This window comes from Cibotium barometz, chromosome 37, assembly GCF_041138505.1.
Source record: "Cibotium barometz isolate CiBa-2024 chromosome 37, ASM4113850v1, whole genome shotgun sequence".
In the NCBI taxonomy this organism is placed as follows: Eukaryota; Viridiplantae; Streptophyta; class Polypodiopsida; order Cyatheales; family Cibotiaceae; genus Cibotium; species Cibotium barometz.
In genome coordinates, this window is record NC_141082.1 from 30,947,349 (window position 1) to 30,969,501 (window position 22,153).

Here is a 22,153-nt window from a genome sequence, read left to right on the forward strand (position 1 = left end):
TTCCTTGCACACCACATGTGATTAATTATATCAAACATATGACGCTGGCCAGAGGGATTTGGCAACATTTGGCTTCTTTGTATAACATAACAGGGTATTACCCATGAAGCAGATCTCCTTGGAAGTGCAGATGCGGGTGATGAATCCTGCAAAGTCTTCGACGATGCAGGAGCACAAGTTGCAGGCTCTTCAGCAAGAGGTTCTTCAGGCTTGCTGGGAAGGAGATATCTTCAAAGGACATGGCCATCACTTTGTTGTCTCATCTGCCCTCTCAGTACTCAACTTTCTACTCCTCTTTGATCACCAATGGCAAGCTCAGCACCATCACATGGGAGGAGCTTGTGCCTATGGTCTTGGACCAGGAATACCATTTTACAAACCCTCCACAAGGCGGAGGTTCTGAGGCCTTGATTGGCCAGCGATCGAGAGGTCGTAACAACAAGGGCAAAGGGAAGTCTTCTAAGAAGCAGCCCGATTCAAAGCGTGATAATTTGAAGGCTGAGCGGACTTGTAACAATTGTGGCAAGAAAGGCCACTATTGGAGAAAATGTCCTAAGCGGAGTACCCAGAAGAATGTTGATTCTTCAGCTTCAGCTACCAAGACTCCAGCTTTTGTGCACTTGGAAATTTTGGACACAAATGCTTCATCTTCTTCGAGCAGGGAGGCAGTTGGTTTCACCGCCAGGGATACTCGGGAGTGAATTCTCGATAGTGGTGCTTCAAGCCACATGACTCCTTCCTGAGAGTTATTACAGGATCTTAAACGACAGTCAGGTCGCATTTTCATCGACGACAATTCCACTATACCAATTCACAGTGAGGGCAGGATGGAGATTATTCCCGATGGCAAAGGGGGGAAGTATTCCTCTCGTGTTCTTTATGTCCCAACACTTGGTTTTTATCTATTGTCCGTGCATGAGATTTGCAAGACTGGCTTTCGGATTGAGTTTGAGGAGCATTCTATTGCTCTACGGGACAAAGAAACAGGCTAGGTTGTATGGGAAGGCGCAGTGGAGAATGGTATCTACAAATTCTCAGCACTCTCTTCTCTTACAGGCACTCAGATCGGTGACTTGTGGCACTTCGGTTTCGGCCACTTGAATGTGAATGCGCTACGGCGGGCTTTACCGGACCAGATGGTGGATGGTTTGCCAGATGTTGGCAGCAGGCAGGGACATTGTAGTTCTTGCATCCGTGGTAAGCAGCATAGGGAATCTTTTCCAAAGCAAGCTACTAGGCGAGCTTCGAAACCTTTGGAGTTGGTACACACTGACTTGTGTGGACCTATGCAGACCCCATCCTTGGGAGGTTCTTTGTACTTTATGCTGCTGCTTGATGATTGCAGCAGATTTACATGGGTTTATTTCCTTTCCCAGAAGGACCAAGCTTTTGCTCGGTTCAAGGAGTGGCATGTTATGGTGGAGAAGGAGTCTGGATTACAGGTAAAGACTCTTCGAGCTGACAAAGGAGGAGAGTTCTCTTCTAATGCGTTTGTGCGGTTTTGTGTGGAACATGGCATCAAGCTGAAGCTGGCCAATACAGGTTCACCTTCGGAGAATGGAGTGGTTAAACAAAAGAACCAAACTGTGGTGGTGTCACGTGCATCCCGCACTTGGATGCCACGTAGACATTTCTGTACAGAAGGTGCAGGACCTGGGATGGTGAACTGGTCCCATGTGAGCCCAGTTCGGGACGAGTCAGCCAGGGATCCATCTCAGTCGTCCGAGGTCAGGTGTGCATTGTCCTGCACATAAGTCCAAGGTCAGGTGTGCACTGTCCTGCACATGAAACATTGCCAGTCCGCGCTGTGAGTCTCCCTCTGGAATGATGTCAGATGTTCTGTGTATCTAGTTTGCAACTGGATGCCAGACCTCTGTGGGCATGTAGGTTTGCATGTAGAGATGGGGCCAGCCCATAGGGCTACCCCAGTGCGAAGATTTGCACCCTTAGTGTGGGCATGGGGGAGATGTAGAACCACCGCCAAGGGGCCAGGAGGGCCCAGGCTGTGCCCACCAGCCATGGCATGGGCTGGAAGGGCTGTCGGCCAGCCCTAGTGCTTCTGGACAGGCAGCCGACAGGGCTAAAAACCCTACCCAGCAGGTCGGCCAGGTGTAGGGGGCAGTCCCACACCCATGCGCAGAGTGCCCAGCAGCCTGGTACTGTCCCAGCAGGCATGCGCAGAGTGGCCAGCATATTGCCTAGTGTGAAAGCACAATATTGCATAATGTGAAAACATTTTATTAAAAAAAACCTAGCCGTGAGGCTTTATAAAGCTGGCCGACTGGATGAAAGGGGGAGTATAAATACTCCAGCCAAGAATCAATGAAAGCATCTCATAATTCACCAAGTGCTCAAGCAAAAAAGGGCCACGACAGCCAAGAAGTTGCTAACGCAAAGGGGTGAAGGACTGAAGGTCAAGGGCAAGATTCTCCAGCCAAGAAAAGGTCAAGTTTCTGTATTTGTTTTCAGATTTACATCATTCTAATAAAGCAAATACACCATCCGTGGTGGGGGCCCTACAGAGGGTAATTGGGACCCAATACTGTGTCCTCTCCATCTCCCCCTTCTCTCTCTATTTGCTGCACTTCTCCTTTCAGTTTGCGTTAATTCCGTCGCGAAAAGAGTGCTGATTTCTGAGTTTTGAAGTACCGATCCTTCTACGAAGCTTCCGCATATTACAATGGTATCAGAGCCTACTTCAAGGACAAAGATTTAGCAAAGAAAACCAGAAAATTTTTTCACCCGTGTGGTTGGTTTTTAGACGCCGGTGGACTACCCCTTTCGGAGTGACTCCTGTCCCTCGAAGGACGGTTGGTTTTTAGCCTCCGGAAGCCTCCGGAAGTCTCCCACACAGATAGTGGATGGTCAGATTGCGTTCCGGAAAGGAATTGCATTTTCCCGCTATGGCGAGTTTCGGCGACGAGAGAGAACCAGAACCATGGGACCAGAGTGCACCAGGCAGCCCAGCTAGGGCACCCGGCTTGAGTGTCACAGACATGTTCCAGCAGATGATGCGAGCAATCGCAGACCAGACAACCAAGTTGGATGAGCAGAAGGCGCGGATTTTGGCTCTGGAGGAGCATTCTCGCTCCCCAGCGTCGCGTTTTCCATCTCCTCCTCCCTCTCCTTCCATATCCCAGATACCAGATCCTCGTCACAGGGACCCTCTCGCGGGGTCACAGCCGCAGCCAAGTTCCTTGCTTGAGATGCAGATGCGTGCATTGGAGATTCGACAACGAGAAGACGACGCCATGCGACGAGTGGAACACGAGCGTTACCTCAGAGCTTTGGACGCCAGATTGACACCGGCGGCACCCTCGAATCATTTTCCCGAGAAAATGAATTTCAGTAAGTATAATGGTAAACTCGATCCCACTACTCTTTATTCATGGTTACATCAATTTGAAGCTTAATTTGCCGCAGTTAGGAAAACAGATACTGACAAAGTGATCTTAGCTAGTTGGTACTTGGAAGGTGAGGCCATTCCTTGGTGGACTCAATGGGCTCATGCCCACACCAGAGCAAGTATGGCAGCTTATGTGTGGGACGAGTTCGTCCGCGACCTTAAGCAGCGGTTTCTACCGCCCCACTACCTTGAGCGACTCGAAGACGAGTTCAGGGGAGCGAGTCAGAACGCGCAACCAGTCCTTCAGTTTGCCAATAAAATTTCGACCTTGTGTCTGCAATTAGGCTTATCTGCTATCTACGGACAAGAAAGGGCAGTTTTTGTATGGCCTGGACACGCAAATCCAATGGGAGGTGCGTATGTTTAGGCCAGCCACCTTTGAGGACGCACTCTCGCTTGCGCAGAGTGCAGAAATGAAACACAATGGTGGCAAGCCCAAGACTTCCCAGCCAGCTTCTCCCAAGGCTAACGCCTCGGGGGGCAAAAGCCAGAACCAGACGGGGTCTTCCCCAGGACAGAGCCCGGGAGCCTCTGGCTCCAAGAACTCGAACAATGCATCTAAAAGCTTACTCCAGACCAGAAAGCGGAGGTAGGCAAGACAGGTGGCAAGTTGAGTGCTAAGGAGCTTTCTCAGTACAAGAAGGAGGGTAGATGTTTCTTTTGTCACACAAAAGGACATACTTCTCGGGATTGTCCGAAGAAGCCTCCAAAGGCCGCCGCCGCCTCCACAGCTTCCGTGGTGAGCACAGCTCCCACACAGACCCCAACGGCTACCCCTAGTTCTTCAACCCCCGGTGCTTCAGTTGGAGCAATTATTAGCCGGGAGCTCGAAGATAAGCAGAAGGGCGCCCATGACCAGGAGTATGAGTGCAACGAATTGCTCAAGTCCTTTGGCTACATAGGTGGCCAGAGAGTCGTCGTCTTGTTTGACAGCGGCAGCACGGAGGATGTGATCACGGAACAGGCCGCTAGGCGTGCCCGTTTCGAGCTGACTCCCGTGGACAAACAAGTTGAGGGTTTTAGCACAGGTATGACAACGAGCGTCAAGTATGAAGCTCTAGGTGCTAAGTTAGTGATTCAGGGCATAGAGTTTGTGCGTGACTTTATGGTTGCCCCTCTTGTAGGAGCAGACATCATTTTGGGTATCCAGTGGTTTCACAAGTTTCTTCCTGATGTCAAGTGGGACAAGCACACGTTCCAGATCGATCGGAATGTGTCAAACCCCCCCCGTGACCATTAAGTGTGAGCCAGGTATTCCAAACTTTCCGCTCATAAGCCACTTGCAAGCTAAGCGAGCAGTCAGGAAAGGCGCACAGTGTGCGATGATTTACATCCAGACAGCCCAGACGGTGGCCAGTGCTTCCGAGAAGTACTCGATTCACCATGAAAAGTTCCAGAAGATTTTTCTTCGGGACAGTCTCCCTCCCCAGCTCCCCCCGTCCAGACCGGAGGATCACAAGATTGACCTCCTCCCAGGCTCGGAACCCCCGAGCAAGTTTCCGTATCGCCTTTCTAAGGCAATGGAATCGGAGTTGGACCGCCAACTCCAAGAATTGTTGCAAGCTGGCTTCATCCGCCCCAGCGTGTCGCCATTTGCAGCACCGATCTTGTTTGTCAAGAAGAAAGATGGGTCTTCTTGGTTGTGTGTCGATTATCGTGCACTCAACAAGCTGACTATCAAGAGCAGATTCCCGATGCCTCGAATTGACTATATTCTTGAGAGGCTGAATGGAGCAAAGGTGTTCTCAAAACTGGATTTAAAAAGTAGGTACCACCAGGTACGGATTGTTGAGAGGGACATCCCCAAGACAGCCTTCCGTACAGAACGGGCCCACTATGAATTTGTGGTCATGCCATTTGGATTGACGAACGCCCCCGCTACCTTTAACCACATGATGATGCGTATTTTCCGGGAGTTGATTGGAGAGTGTGTGTTCATATTTCTGGACGACATACTCATATTTTCAGCTACACTTGAGCAGCATGACATTGATGTGGAGAAAGTCCTTCAGTTGCTGGAAAGCAACGAGCTCTATGTCAATGAAAAGAAGTCAGAATTTTATCTGTTCCAGGTACATTACTTGGGATATATAATTAGTGCTGAAGGCATTCGACTTGATCCGGCTAAAGTGGCCGAGATTGTTAACTGGGAAGTACCTCAGACCGCTTATGACATTAGATCATTTGTGGGTATATGCCAGGCATATTCCACCCACATTGACAAGTTTTCTGATCTCTCGGCAGACCTCACCAATCTGCTAAAGTGAGTGAAAACAAGAAGGCAAAAGATTCGAATGACTCCACGAGCGTTGGAGGCATTCCAGAACCTCAAGGTGGCTTTATCAGAAGCGCCTTGTTTAGCCCTTGCCTCGTGGGACGAACCATTTCAAGTGATCACCGATGCGAGTAACATCGCAATTGGAGGTGTATTGCAACAAAATGGTCATCCGGTAGCTTACATGTCTCGTAAGTTACTGCCCGCCGAAAAGAACTACTCGGTCTATGATCGTGAACTCCTAGCAGTTATACAGGCCTTGAAACATTGGAAACATTTCCTGTATGGCCGTGACTTCGAGGTTCGCACTGACCATCAGGCATTGCACTGGATTCAGACGATGCCAAGTGCACAGTGGAGTGATCGACAACACCGCTGGAGTCAGATATTCCAGCAGTTCGGTGGTATGATTGAGTACCTTCCAGGAAAGGCCAATCCAGTGGCCGATGCTTTGAGCAGGAAGGGACAAGTATCTGCGATTCAAACCACTAGACTTGACCTTGTTGGTACAAGACTAGAAGACATGAAGCACACGTATGCGGATTCCGAGGAATTCGGTACACAGTGGGAACAGGCATTGGATGCCACAGGACCATGCCATTTTCTGATACGCGATGGTTGGCTTTTCTACAAAGGCCGACTATGTGTCATGAAATCATTCCGGGCAGCTCTTCTCCATGATGCCCATGACGCCATTACAGGTGGTCATAGGGGCATGAATTCGACTCTGGAGAAATTAGAACGGCAATACTATTGACCAAAGATGAGGCGTGATGTGTTTACATATGTACAACGCTGTGACATTTGTCAAAAGGTGAAAGCTCCTCGTGGAAAGAAGATAGGGTTGTTACAGCCTTTGCCAATTCCTGAGGGTCCTTTCCAAGACATTTCAACGGACTTTGTCACAAATCTGCCTCCCAGTCCGAGTAAGCGTAATACGCAGTGTTTTAACTATTGTTGATAGGTTCAGCAAATTTGTTATGCTTATTCCTTGCAAGGCCAATGTGACCGCCGAGAATGTTGCCCAGCTATTCATTCGGCATTGGTACCCGATTGGCGGGATTCCTAGGACCATAGTGTCAGACCGAGATGCCAAGTTTACCAATCATTTTTGGAGAGCATTGTTTAATAATTTTGGTACTAAGTTGAATTTTTCCAGTGCATTCCACCCACAGACAGATGGCCAGACAGAGATATACAACCAGTTGGCCTTTGATGTGCTGAAGTGTTATGTCCACGATCAGCAAGGTAAGTGGGAATCGTTTTTGCCTTTAGTTCAAGCTGTTTTGAATGACTCTTTTTCTTCAGCTATTGGCAGGACTCCATATGAGGCAGCGTTTGGAAGGCCTTTCCAGTCTTTGTGTTAACCAGGACTTCGTCTTCAGTACCGGAGGCGAACAGAGTGACGGAGTCTTACCAGGAGATCCTAGAGTCCGTTAAAGACAGATTGGCTAAAGTGCAAGAGGCCTACACTCGACAGGCCAATAAAGACCGAAGGGACATGAAGTTTTCGGAAGGGGATTGGGTGTATCTTCGGATTATGAAGCAAAGATTGAAGCAGGTGGGCAAGCGATGCCCAAAGTTGTCTTTCAGGAGCTTCGGACCATTTCCCATTCGGAAAAAGATTAATGAGGTGTCTATGCAGTTAAAGCTACCTCCGAGTTGGACTATGCACGATGTATTTCATGTCAGTTGGTTAAAGCCATAAGCAGGTCCACCCCCTTCAGAGGTAAAAGACGAAGCGGAACCAAACATTATTGATGAAGCAGAAGTAATGGTTCCAGAACAGATCCTTCTGCACCGTTTCAGGCATGGCTCAGGCCGAAGACTACGACAGTTTCTCACGAAGTTTCAGGACCGAGGAACTCATGAAGCGGTATGGCTCGACAAAGAATTTTTCGAAGACTATCCGGCATTATTGACGGATTATTTGGAGGCTATGCAGCTTCCGTCAAGTTAAGCAGAAGGGGATGTCACGTGCATCCCGCACTTGGATGCCACGTAGACATTTCTGTACAGAAGATGCAGGACCTGGGATGGTGAACTGGTCCCATGTGAGCCCAGTCCGGGACGAGTCAGCCAGGGATCCATCTCAGTCGTCCGAGGTCAGGTGTGCATTGTCCTGCACATGAGTCCAAGGTCAGGTGTGCACTGTCCTGCACATGAAACAGTGCCAGTCCGCGCTGTGAGCCTCCCTCTGGAATGATGTCAGATGTTCTGTGTATCTAGTTTGCAACTGGATGCCAGACCTCTGTGGGCATGTAGGTTTGCATGTAGAGATGGGGCCAGCCCATAGGGCTACCCCAGTGCGAAGATTTGCACCCTTAGTGTGGGCATGGGGGAGATATACAACCACCGCCAAGGGGCCAGGAGGGCCCAGGCTGTGCCCACCAGCCATGGCATGGGCTGGAAGGGCTGTCGGCCAGCCCTAGTGCTTCTGGACAGGCAGCCGACAGGGCTAAAAACCCTACCCAGCAGGTCGGCCAGGTGTAGGGGGCAGTCCCACACCCATGCGCAGAGTGCCCAGCAACCTGGTACTGTCCCAGCAGGCATGCGCAGAGTGGCCAACATATTGCCTAGTGTGAAAGCACAATATTGCATTAAAAAAAAACCTAGTCGTGAGGCTTTATAAAGCTGGCCGACTGGATGAAAGGGGGAGTATAAATACTCCAGCCAAGAATCAATGAAAGCATCTCATAATTCACCAAGTGCTCAAGCAAAAAAGGGCCAGGACAGCCAAGAAGTTGCTAACGCAAAGGGGTGAAGGACTGAAGGTCAAGGGCAAGATTCTCCAGCCAAGAAAAGGTCAAGTTTCTGTATTTGTTTTCAGATTTACATCATTCTAATAAAGCAAATACACCATCCGTGGTGGGGGCCCTACAGAGGGTAATTGGGACCCAATACTGTGTCCTCTCCATCTCCCCCTTCTCTCTCTATTTGCTGCACTTCTCCTTTCAGTTTGCGTTAATTCCGTCGCGAAAAGAGTGCTGATTTCTGAGTTTTGAAGTACCGATCCTTCTCCGAAGCTTCCGCATATTACAGGTGGAGATGGCGAGGACGATGCTGGAGCATCGTGATCTTCCTCGTCCACTTTGGGGAGAGGCTGTGGCTACGGCTGTCCATATCCTCAACCGATCTCCAACGACTTCAATACCAAAGATGACTCCATTTGAGGCTTATTTTGGCAAGAAACCAGATGTCTCCGAGTGATGCCTATGTTTACATTCCAAAGAAGCAGAGGGGGAAGCCTGACTCGAAGTCCCAGAAGCTTGTATTTGTGGGATATAACTCTCTTTCTAAAGGCTACAGGTTGTATAACCCAAAGCAGAACAAGGTTGTTGTCAACAAACATGTTGTCTTTGATGAGCATGTCCAGCTTCCACTGTTGATGAGCCGCCACTTCTTGGAGAACTAGATGAGTCTAAGGATGATTCCCAGTCTATTGTTCCAGCTAGACAACCTCAGTCAGTTGTAGAGGTTGAGCCCAAGGCTGGAGATGAGCCCCAGTAGCAACAGGAGGCTCCGTGTTCTGTTCGAATACCAAAGTGGTTGTTAGACACCTTTCGAGAGTCGGGTGTTATGAAGCTTCCCTCCAAGTGGACCCCAGAGGACGGACCTCGAAGATCGCACAAAGTTCGTGACAAAAGTCATTTAGCGGAGCTCTTACAGGTAAACTATGCTTTGATGTCTCGTATCATTCGAGACAAAGAGCCCACTTCCGTGAAGGAAGCTCTTTCTCAGGAGACTTGGACGAACGCCATGCAAGTGAAACTGGATCCCATAGAGAAGAATTAAACTTGGGAGTTGGTTCCGAGGCCGTCAAAACCGTCAGTCATTGGTGTCAAGTGGGTCTTTAAGACCAAGTATACGTCTGATGGGTCAGTGGAAAGGCACAACGCCAGACTTGTGGCTAAGGATTATGCTCAGTGGCTTGGCATCGACTATGAGGATACCTTAGCACCGATAGTGAGGATGACCACGATTCGAACCGTTCTTGCACTTGTCTCTTCTCAGCGGGTGGCCCATATATCATATGGATGTAAAATCTGCGTTTCTTAATGATGACTTATAGGAGGAGATGTATGTTGAGCAGCCTCTAGGCTTTGAGATTCCAGGATCAAAGGGGATGGTTTACAGGTTGCGGAAGGCCTTGTATGGTCTTAAGCAAGCTCCCAGGGCTTGGAATCAGAAGATTGATTTCTTCTTTCTACGGACAAGATTTCAAAGATCAGTTGCAAATCCTAACTTGTATCTCTTCGGGAACGCGGTTTGGTCACGTTGATTATCCTTTGTGTAGATGATCGCATTCTCACTGGCGGTCATGTGGAGCACATAGCAATGACAAAGGCTGCCTTGTCAAAGGAGTTTGAGATGACCAACTTAGGCTTACTCCATTTCTTCTTGGGATTGGAGATTTAGCAGCCTCAGAGGGGTTCTTTGTTTCTCAGCAACGATATGTCCATGAGTTGCTTGAGGCCTTTGGGATGGAGAACTGCAAGCCTATTACGTCACCGATGGACCCGAACACCAAGCTTACAATGAATGATCCTTGTGAGCAGGTTGATGCCTCTATATCGGAAGCTCGTTGGTTCATTGATTTGGTTGTTGAACACCAAATTGGACTTAAGCTTTCTCGTAGGGCTGTTGAGCTCATTCATGCAGACGCCTTTAAAGACTCATTGGGACGCAGGATTGTGGATCTTGCGGTATCTATAGGGTACGAAGGATCTTGGACTCTTCTATGACACTAGTGGGGGAACGACGGATGGAGTCAGACTCCAAGGTTGGAGTGACTCGGATTGGGGAGGTGATCCACACACAAGGACATCTACATCAGGCTACAGATTTACCCTTGGCTCAAGAGCTATTTCATGGAGCAGCAAGAGAGCCAACTATTGCCTTGTCGTCTACAGAGGCAAAGTATTGGTGGGCTGCTTGTGGTGCTGCTTGCAAGGTTGTGTAGCTGCGGAGGTTGCTTGGTGAGACTGGGTTTCCATAGAAGGAACCCACGGTCATCCAGTGCGATAACCAAATCTATATAGCTATTGCTCAGAACCCGGTCTTCCATGCCCAGACCAAGCACAGAGAGATATAATATCACTTTGTTCATGAGAAGATTCTGGCTCATGACATCTTGCTTGTTTATTGTTCGACGAAGGACAATACAGTGGACCTCTTCACGAAGTCTCTACCTCAAGCTATGCTCTGGCAGCACTCCAGCTCACTGGGGTTGGTTTCACATCCAAGAGCTGAGAGGGGGTGTTAGCAGTCATCTCCTGTCTGTACCATAGTACTCACTGAGGGCCTCTGTTGTGGGTATGCCCGCCCAGGAGTTCTTGTAACGCGCGGAAGTTCTGGGTAGTCTTCTTTCAGCCCTAAACACTCTTGGAAACCTTCCGATGCAAAAACGCACCATCTGATGCAAAAACGCAGGTAGAGAGAGAGTAGAGAGAGAGAGTAAGAAGTGCTGGAATTTCAGTATATCTATTGTACAAAAAGGGTACATGTCTTTGCAGCCATGGGCTGCCCTCTTGAAAAGGTGATAACACACCCAAAATCTGCCCTAGACTAGGATCCTAATGACTCTCACCCCTAGTGGGTGGAATGCCTAAAACAAAGAGCAAGGGAGGCTATTTATAGCCCCTTGGACAAAATAGGGAACTGGCCGACTGCTGGTCGGCCAGTTAATAAATCATTAATATCCAATAAATGCAGCCAGACTGGATCTCTTTATGCGCCTACTGCCAGCACCTTCTCCCCTGCAGCCGACAGCCTTTTGGTACTGCTGATGTCAGCCTCCATGCAGCCGACAGCCCTTCTGATCCATCTTTGCTCCAAGTCCTACTCCATGTCCATCTTCTACTGGTTCATAGTCTTTATCTGCTTGCCCCTTCTGGATTTAGCCCTAGAAATGTCCATGGCATCTGTGATGCACATGACATCCCCCTCTGCTAAACTTGATGACGGGAATCCAACCTGCTCTTGGATGACTGTCATCATCCCAATCCTGTTCCGAAGTCCCTCTGTCATCATCCATCCCTGGCAAACTTTTTCTCTGAAAATCCGATCTGTTCTCCAAACCACTCTGTCTCTGATGAAGATCTATGCATCTGGTCTTCCTCTAGTCCACAATCCATTCCTGCCCTGATTCTGAACACCGTCTTGGTCTTCGTTCCTGGAACTGAGTCTGGCACTCTCACATCACCCTTGGAGGATCAACCTCCCTTGGGACCGTTCCCTTAGAACCCATCTGGCTCACGGAACTGCCATCCCCATCTGGCACTGTGGAACACCACCAACAAACCTCCTGGGAGTTCTTCCCGATTCTGTGCTCCTCGCCTTGGGCTTCGAATCCGTGTACTTTCCTGTACCTTGGACCTGTACACCATCATCTGGGACTGAATCAGTGTTTAGCTTGGCTGAGCCTGATGCTCTGATACCAATGTAACGCGCGGAAGTTCTGGGTAGTCTTCTTTCAGCCCTAAACACTCTTGGAAACCTTCCGATGCAAAAACGCACCATCTGATGCAAAAACGCAGGTAGAGAGAGAGTAAGAAGTGCTGGAATTTCAGTATATCTATTGTACAAAAAGGGTACATGTCTTTGCAGCCATGGGCTGCCCTCTTGAAAAGGTGATAACACACCCAAAATCTGCCCTAGACTAGGATCCTAATGACTCTCACCCCTAGTGGGTGGAATGCCTAAAACAAAGAGCAAGGGAGGCTATTTATAGCCCCTTGGACAAAATAGGGAACTGGCCGACTGCTGGTCGGCCAGTTAATAAATCATTAATATCCAATAAATGCAGCCAGACTGGATCTCTTTATGCGCCTACTGCCAGCACCTTCTCCCCTGCAGCCGACAGCCTTTTGGTACTGCTGATGTCAGCCTCCATGCAGCCGACAGCCCTTCTGATCCATCTTTGCTCCAAGTCCTGCTCCATGTCCATCTTCTACTGGTTCATAGTCTTTATCTGCTTGCCCCTTCTGGATTTAGCCCTAGAAATGTCCATGGCATCTGTGATGCACATGACAGTTCTCTCCATTTTTCCCCAATTTTCAATGTTTTTCTCCCTGTTTTTATGGTCGTGGGGCAGTAGTGTGCTGGCCGACTCCTACTCTTCTGGCCGACTGGTTTATGCAAGCCGACTCGCTATTTTTTTTTTGGTTGTGGACATGCAATCTGCTGGCAGAGCTACCTTTAGGCTAGCCGACCAGCACTAGTGGGTGGTATAAATACCACCCATGGTCCCCCACTCATTTTTTGCACCGGATCTTGTGCATAGAGTAAAGTTTATACAACTTCTCTCTCTCTCTCTTTTGTGTTTTGCTCTCTACTGCATTTGTCTCATATTTCTGCTGTGCATTCCGACATACTTTACTCATGCGAACAAAGCTATCCGAGAAGCATATGAGGTGGGAAAACTTCCTCTCTATGTTTCATTCAGTTTTTCAACTCTGGGAAGGAGAATGTGGAGGCAGATGCATTGTCCAAAAGGCCACATTTCAATGTCCTATTATAGCCTCTAGGACTGACCATGTTAGTTAGAGGGGCTGGTCACCCCTCACATATATTTTACCCATATTTATTCCCCATTTTATGGTCCTGGGTATTTTCCAGGTCGTGGAGGTACTTTATCACCCGTCGGCTGCCTTCATGTGGGCATATATATAGCCGGCATGCCTCCCTCATCTCTCACTGCTTGCCTAGCTTTGTTTGCTGCAGTCCCTCACATACAAGGTTCTCCCCTCTTGCTCAGGACATGTATTCCTTTTGGTGATGATATTGAGAGCAGGTTCTCACCTGTGTTTCCTCTCCATCTCTCTCTCTCGCTCTCTCTCCTGTGTTTCCACTTTCCCTTCTTCCGCTGCACATTCTATCATGGTATCAAAGCGCCGGTGATCTTCAGTGTTGGATGCTCCCTCCTCTCCCTCCTGCGTTTTTGCGTTTTCAACAAGGTAGACAGATCTGCGTTTTTTCTCAGAAGTGCTGCTGGTCGCCTACCACTTCCAGGCGTTTCTTCTCAGCAACCCGTGGTCTTTATTCATCACTTTGACCTCTGAGAACACCTATTTTCTGCACTGTTTTCAAGGCAACAGCACATAGGTTGCTACGTTTTTCTACAGGTGGCTGTCTACAGCAGTTTTGCAGCAGTTTTCAGATTCATCTACCCCTATAGTGCAGGTGGCCTGTTTTGTGCAGGACAGCAGCCACACATGTGCTGTGTTTTCTTCTCCTACAGGTTTTCTGATGCTGTTTGCTGATCTGAGGCTTGGTGGTACCCTCTTTCTTCTGCGTTTCCAGATTCAGCCCTTTCTACTACCCCGAATACCTCTGCGTTTTCAGATTTGCAGCCATGGTTGCTGCGTTTTTCTGAATAGATCTTGCTGGTAGCTCTACCTTCACTTGGGCTTCATCTGTTGGACCCGAAGGTACCTTCTCTTCAACGTTTTTCCTCATATGAGGTGTGGACACTGGTTGGCCTGAATTTTCAGGTTTGTAGCCCTTGTTTGGCTGCGTTTTCTTCTCCAGTGGACACAGATCACTTGCAAAGGGGGTTTCTTGTTTGGATTGTGGCTTTCGAGGCAGTTTGGTACTTGAGGAGGATTCTGAATTTTTGATTTCAGTCAGCGTTTTGCTGATTTTGGAGCATCTATACCTGTGTTTTATTCCTAGCCTACACGGTTTCCCGGTTTCTTCATGTTCCTTGCCTTCTGTTGGTAGTGGAGTGCTATTTTTTGCTGGATAGCACAGTTTTGGCTGCGTTTTGCTTCCCACGAGTTTTCTACACTCAGAGGGGGCCTATCTCCAGCTACTTCACTTGAGGATCAGTTTCGGGAGCTATTTTGTATATGTGGAGATCTTCTTCTGTGACAGGTGTTTACAAATTTTGGAGGAGAGCAGTGATCTTTTCAGAGATCCTGTGCAGAGTTTATTTTGTCCGAGCCTGTGTTCTATGCAGTGTTTGCAGAACAAGGAGGGTGTTTTGCCCTTTGAGGTGTGATCCTTTCACATGGATCATTTATTTGTTGTTGATTCTTGGGATCTGATTCTACTTATGGAACAGTCTTCTGCTCTCAGTGATGCTTTTTTCTCAAACCCACCAAGCCTTTTTCTCAAACCCACCAAGCCTCTAATCCCAGTAAATGATTGCTTCCTTGTTAAAAAGGCTAGACTCCTTCAAATCCACCTCAAAAGCGAGGAGCTTTGGGGACCCTTCAAGCCACACTTTCTCAAACCCACCAAGCCTTTAATCCCAGTAAATGATTGCTGCCTTGTTAAAAAGGCTAGACTCCTTCAAATCCACCTCAAAAGTGAGGAGCTTGGGGAAGAAACAAGCCAATGAAACATAGGTGTGAGTGGAAGAACATCGAAACAAGAGCCGCCAAATGGTTCTTCAATCTCTAGACTCACTAGCTAGATCTATCACCACCCTACATTTTTATGTAGAAGATGTTCAATCACCCTATCTTTAGGTGGAGCTCCAGTGAGAAGGAGTGGGAGCCGCATCAAGAACTTCAAGATTCTCTCCCCATGAAGCAGTCAAACCATTTCAAAAGCCATAGTATTTTAAACATTTTGTCACCAATTGGCCGACCATTTGGTCCATCTCCAGTTTTTGCTATACGTGTGTTGATTTTGTTGATCGGCCATCTTTATCATTGTCAGCCTATTATAAACACAACTTGCAATAATACGTTACATTTTCATGTGTGTAGTCCGGATGCCTGCCCGACCAGTACGGCTGCTGGCCACCCCTATCTAGTGCTGCCCGCCGGCTGCTGCTGTTATACATAGCTGGCAGCTCCAGCCAACAATGGCCACCTGCCGTGTGGCACTTCTGCAATAGAAGTGCATCATACAAGTTGTGCTTGTTGTTTAAGTGGATGATTCAAGTGCCTTTAATTTAAGTGTTTAATCGCATTAATTGTCGTGTGTGAAATTCCCGTCCGGTTACAATCCCCACGTAAGGGTGTAGGATGGCTGAAAGGTGGCACGACCAGCTCTCTACACATTTGGAGGTGGTCATTTTTGGAAAAAGATACCTCTCCCTTCATCTTCATGAAGAAATCAACCCGTACCTGAAGTGTGGAGAGAAGTCCACCACTTTGGCATAATCGCTTGCTCTTCCGATGGAAATCTCCACGCTACTGATTTAGAATCACCGGGCTATTGTAAGGCTCTTTTCTCTGCTGTACGACCACCCTTGGACCAACTGCACACAAAGGGCTGTACAACCTGAAAAAACTGCCCTACACGCTACCAGCTGCACTACAAGAGCTTCCAAGTGCTGAATTACTGGTTCTTGCTGCTGCCTATTGACTGCCTGACTCCTTGAAATCTTCCTAAGGGCTAAATGGTGCTTCTCCTCTCCATTGGTGGCTGCGCAATTGCTAAATTCTTCTCTCTCATGGATATATGGTCAACTTTTGACTGTTAAATACCTTTTTTAAGAGAAGAAAGCCCTGTGTTTCTATGCAATTGGACTGGAGATCGAGATTGTTTTTAAGTCTAGATCCTCCGTGCACACTCTAACCCCAGCATCTAATCCTGGCATGCAGCCCCAAGCATATGCATGTCAGAACACTGCCAAGGTGTCAAATAGGAGCTAAACAGGGGCCCTAGTCTTGGTTGGACTGAATCTGCTGGAAAATAAGCCCTTCAGAGGCCATGACACTGGTCAGCTGGTAGGGAGTGATTTTGGGTAGCCCCCACTCATCATCACACTGCTTTGCAGCCCCTGCTCTACAGCATCCCTCTTGTGCTCTTGATGGATGGACTCCGTTGGAAGGGGACTATTCCCGACTTGGTCGGTAATACCACTTTTTGAGCCCTAAGGTGGAGGCTTCAGGGGACCTTAAAGTGTGAGTAGTAAAAGCATTACACCAAGGCTAGTCTTCTTGACCAATATCAGTTCCAATTTCTTGGAATCTTTGGGCAGGCTAAAAGGTGAGTAGTCGTGTTTAAGTGCCAGAAGGGTAGAATCATTTGTAAAAAAATTCTAGCAATATAAGAATATAAGTTGCTGGTTTTGCAGTTTGGTGGTGTAGCTACATGTATGTATACATGTGATAACAGTGAGAAGAAAGGGAGGTCCTATTTCCAGCCTGAACACAAACATACCCTCTAGCATCCCTTGGCGCCCACCAAAACTTCACACCCGACATGGAAGTACCACCTATTTGGAAGCATCACACATTCCATAGATGCCCGAACCACATATAAAAACCCTCCATGTTTTCAAAGCCCTCGAGAGAATACATACTATATACATATGCAAATAGGTCCTCTAATGTTCATATGTACATGAAAATACATGGACACACATATACACATGGTTTTTCATGTGCATGCAAAACACGGATAAACTAAACACAAGGCTTCTCTTTATGCGTATATGTACAGTGCTTCTCTTTGTATGTACAGCAACTGTATGTGCATACATTCCTATACACAAAAAGAGATGCCACGCATACTTGGCATGTGATTATAAAGTGATGTCACACATACATGGCCATAAAGGATAAAAACAAACATAAAGAATCTGTTTTGTTTTTTAATATCTTGAAAAAAGCTGTCAAATTATATATATATATATGTGTGTAGAGAGAGAGAGAGAGAGAGAGAGAGAGAGAGGGAGGGAGGGAACCGGATTGTGGGCATGTTGAAGAAGGTATGGACTATGCTCCTTGGCAAGTCTGTTGGCAAATTGCCGCTCATGGATTCTGTCTCCACCTTCAAATGCTGCCATGGCAAACCCTAATCTGGCTCTGCCACTTGCTATGCAGCGGACTGGTCCCACTGGCCTGGGTGGCAGCAGCAGCGGCAGCACCGCAGATGGCCCTAAACTGCGAAGCTGGAAATGCTTTGATATCAGAGAAAGACGGTACTGCACATGAATGGCACCAGGCCGGATCGTGCTCAGCATTGCACACGAGGCTGCCCCCTCGGCTCGCACTTGCTTGGCATAAAATAGAAGTCTGGGGTGCTAGAAAGATGCAAATGTCCCCTCCAACGTGGAACTCTCTAATTTGATAAAGGTTGATTTGATAAAAGGCAATTGATTAATCGCCATATCTGCTAAGGTTTGTGTACTTCTATGAGGGGAAGACGCTAGTTTGAAGGGAAAAAAGTATTTATTTCTTTTTCCACTCCGTTTCTTCTAGCATGAAAGGAGTCTTGATGTCTGTCTTTCTACTCAACATAAACTACGAACTCGAAACTCAGGAATCCCCAAAATCTGACTCAATGCGAAATAGAATTGATTGTTGTTTGGTGGATCTCCAATTTCCACCAAAAGAACGGGATGTACCACAAGATTCGAAGAGAGAACACATAGCCATGAAGCAATTGATCTGCTTACCGAGGGCTAAGGCTAGACCGCAGGACCTAGATCCATGACATCCGCCCCGCCGTGAGAGAGCGACCCCGGGAACAAACCAGAGGGACGACTATCTATTATTTCTTACGAGGAGCATGCCATGTGGCACCTTCTTGCTCTGCTACATGGCAGCTCCCCCAGCTACCCAAGCCTAGGCGTGAATTCACGCTAGCCTAGGTAAAGCAAAGGTTAGGTTTGGCACGTTAGCTGGGTAAATTGGTTGTAGATTAATTCTAAGGTGAGTGAGAGAAGAGAGTATGGCTATTAAGCTGGGTATTGCCCTTGTAAGAGTATTTTTGGAGACATCTAGATATCAAAGGTTAGAGAGGTTAGAGAAAAGGAGCATGTGAGCGCATTGTTATGAAGGTCCAGAGATTGCAAGCTTTTGCAATTGGCGAGTTGTGCGGGGACGGAGCCTGAGAGCGTTGTCTCACTGAGGTTGAGGGTGAGGAGCCTCGTGCATTGTCCTATTTTGGACGAGATCTATGATAACATCAATAGCTTCAACCTTTGTCTTCAATGTTTCCTAGCTTCCAATGATGTCAACAACACCTCCATCTTAAGTGATTCCGTGCTTCCAACTATGCCCAGCTTTAACCTCCATCTTCTCAATGTAGCCATATTTAGTAGTGATGTATGTGCGTGAACACACTAGGACCAGTCGAGAACTTTTTCCCTCTTTAGGAGGTTTCTCCTGTACTAGTATACACCCATCTTGGGGCATCTTTGTGCAACACACATTCATTATCTATTTATGATCTCATTGTGTGCTCCCTTGAGCTTCTCTACTATGTGTATGTGTCTGTGCGCATTCCTACAACCCTATTTCCAACATTTAGTATCAGAGCATACACTCCTCGCCCCCAGCTGTTACTATTGCCTACCCTTCACCCTAAGTCACCTGTCTTCTTGAATCGGATCAAGGATCCCTTTGGGGAGAAGAAAGAGGGCCTTGAACTATGCAATACTGAGTACTACTATAGTTTTGCAATCAGATTATCGCTCCGGGCTCGTTTTGGGGGTTGTTCGCGTAGTTTTCAATTTTTTACAAACATCTTCGGGGACCATATTTGCACTGTTCTTCATCAGATTATGGAGTAGTATTGGCAAATCTATCATAGACAAGTGTGCAGATACACGTGAAAACATCATCAGACAAGTGTGCAGATACACGTGAAAACATCATCAGACACGTGTGCAGATACACGTGAAAACATCATCAGACACTTGTCACACTGGATCTTGTATATGAGCTACACTTCAACGACATAGACAAGTGTGCAGATACACGTGAAAACATCATCAGACACTTGTCACACTGGATCTTGTATATGAGCTACACTTCAGCGACATCAATCTCTACATCTTACGAGTAAAAATTATACTCACTTTACTCTGTATTTCTTTCATACACTTGTTACATGTCTCCATTGTCAAGGTCTTATTAGCAGCCACCTTGGTTATATCAAAGGATCACTTAGCACTTGCAAGTTGTGTGATTACTTGCTTGGGTATTATCAAAAATGGCAGATAGTGATGTATTTCAAATGTTATCCTACTGAGGATAAACTTGATGGGACCAACCACCCGTTATGGTCCTATATGATGCGGCATGTATTGGTAGCCAAAGGGCTATGGAATGTTATGGTTAGTACTAAGAAACGTCATGGTTCCTTGGATAAACATGATGTTATGGTTAGTACTAAGAAACATCCTGGTTCCTTTGATGAACATGATGTAGAAGGCACATATGCAAACACAGACTGAATTTCACATGGTACATTACCATAAGACAGTACTTCCTACATAGGAACAAACAAAGTGGGATGGAAGAGATGCGTAAGCACATGCATTGCTTGCTTTGTCAGCCAAGAGGAGTCGTATAGGACTACTAAACATGCTTGGGATGTGCTTGTGTCATTGTAACAAGTATGTAATGAAACACGTGTTGCTTATCTACGCAAGCAATTAGAGTCAGAGCATATGAATGAAATAAGGTTTTACATGGCAATAGTGAGTAGTATCTCACTCCAGACGAGCCTGGTTGTTGTTAGTATCGGATCCGACATATGTAGTGTACATAAACTCGGGCTGAGTTAGGATAGGAGGCTAAGCCGGAGAGCTTAGTGGTAAATCCTACTGTATCTGGTGAGTTTTGACTTAACCGGAGTGTTAAGAAGTAAACTCAAAGTCTGGGGCTGAACTGGAGTGTTCGGAGGCAGACATATCTTTTGTTAAATCGGAGAATTTAGCAACAGATGAGCTTGGGGTGAACCATGGTACCCAGGAAAAAAGCTCTTCACACTAAAATAGTGCACAATAATTTTAGGGTGATAAAAATCCATCGCAGGAATGTTTTACAACTTTCCATAGATGATAGATGAAGACCATGTACTTTACGGAGTTAAAATACATAGGTGGTGACTTCGGCGCCACATTTTTTGTAGGAAGTCACCAGTGGTGTGGTTAGGTCAGCCGAGACTCCACAAGACCTATGCACTAGTTTTTAAGTTGACCTCTATGATAAGGACGTCCAAAAATTCGTGTTGTAATACCAGAAATTGTACTGCAATGTGCAATGGAGGGGTCAATTTGTGTAGTCACTTCTTAGCAGCAAGTGACTTAAGCATCTTGTTATAGATGGTTGTATATGGTACTCCCACTCGGGGGAGGTACGCCATTGGGTACGGAGTTACTCACAGACTAGTATGGAGCTACTAGTGTGATGATAGTGGGTACGTAGTTACTCACTACTAATACATAGCTGCTAATAAAATTAAGATACTCGAGTGAAAGATACTCTAGATCAACATTTTAAATTACCGAACCACAATCCATGAGTATCGAGGTACTCATAAATATGTTGACGTTGCTCAAATCGAGGGACCGATTTGTTCGATGGTATGGAGCAAGGAGAGTGGAGTAACTTAAAAGTTATGTTATCATATTATAGTAGTGATGTGTGTGAACACACTTAGGACCGCCGGGGCACTTTTTCCCTCACTAGGAGGTTTTTTCCCCCGTGCATTGTACATACGCCCATTATCTTCTAGGGCTTGTTATCTTTCATTTTTGGCACTCATAATACACTACTGTGTTGTGCTCAAGCTTCCTCATCTTCTTGAAGTTGTGTGTGCATTCCTGCAACCCTAATTCCAACAATTGGTATCAGAGCAGGCTTCTTCCTCCCGGGCAGCATCACCGGCACCTGCCGCTTCATCTCCTCCGATTGCGACGAGGTTTCACGAGCGTCTGCAGGTTAGTATATGCTTTGGGAGAGCCCGTAGGGCTCGGTCATTTCAGAATTTTGATCTGAGGTCATTTCGCCCTCCGTTTTTGCATTCCAAGTACTGCGCAGGCAATATCGTCCTACTGTGCAGATTTTCTGTCAAGATTGAAATCTGCAGGACAGGTGCCCATTCGTCTGTTTTGGGCTGTGCTACATAGCACAGGTCGATTTTATACAGGTTTACCTCTTACAGACAGCATTTACATCTAGAAGTACAGTCATTGGCCATGGCTGACAACAATGATGTATTCCGCATGTTGGCTGCTGAGGATAAGTTGGATGGCACCAACTATCCATTGTGGGCATATATGATGCGACATGTATTGGTAGCAAAGGGGTTATGGAACATTGTGCAGGGTATTGATGCACGTCCTATTGTGGCTGGGAATGCTGCAAACACATCAGAAACAGGTACTGTTGATGATGGTGCAGGCACAAGTGCTGTAGCAGCTGTTCGAGAACCACCACTTTCAGCAGAGCAGATTCGTTGGGATGGTAGAGATGCGCAGGCTCATGCCTTGATTGCGCTGTCTGTCAAACGTACCATTATCCCACATATTCGCTCCTGCAGGACTTCTAAGGATGCTTGGGATGTACTTGCCACATTGTATCAGGCAAGAAATGAGGCTCGTGTTGCTTATCTCCGAAAACAGTTGGAGAGTGAGCATATGAACGAAGGTGATTCTATGGATAGCTTTTTGACAAAGATCAAGGATTTCAAAGAGCAGCTCATTTCTGCAGATGAAATCCTGTCAGACAGTTCACTTGTGCAGACTGTTTTGAATGGTCTACCAGATTCTT

At 47.0% G+C, this 22,153-nt stretch overlaps 1 protein-coding gene across 5 annotated transcripts in view; it reads right to left on the bottom strand.

The window, feature by feature from the left end:
- LOC147617160 (catalytics) overlaps positions 1-17,710 on the bottom strand; it is a 112,364-nt gene extending 94,654 nt beyond the window's left edge. For 4 of the 5 annotated variants that reach the window (XM_086776767.1, XM_086776765.1, XM_086776766.1 and 1 more), the window contains exon 1: positions 17,332-17,710. In XM_086776767.1, coding sequence (XP_086632893.1) covers positions 17,332-17,610 — 279 coding nt within the window. In that variant the 5' untranslated portion in view covers positions 17,611-17,710. The remainder of the gene's footprint in view (positions 1-17,331) is intronic. The other variant, XM_086776768.1, reaches the window with a different exon arrangement.
- Between the last annotated feature and the right edge of the window lie 4,443 nt (positions 17,711-22,153).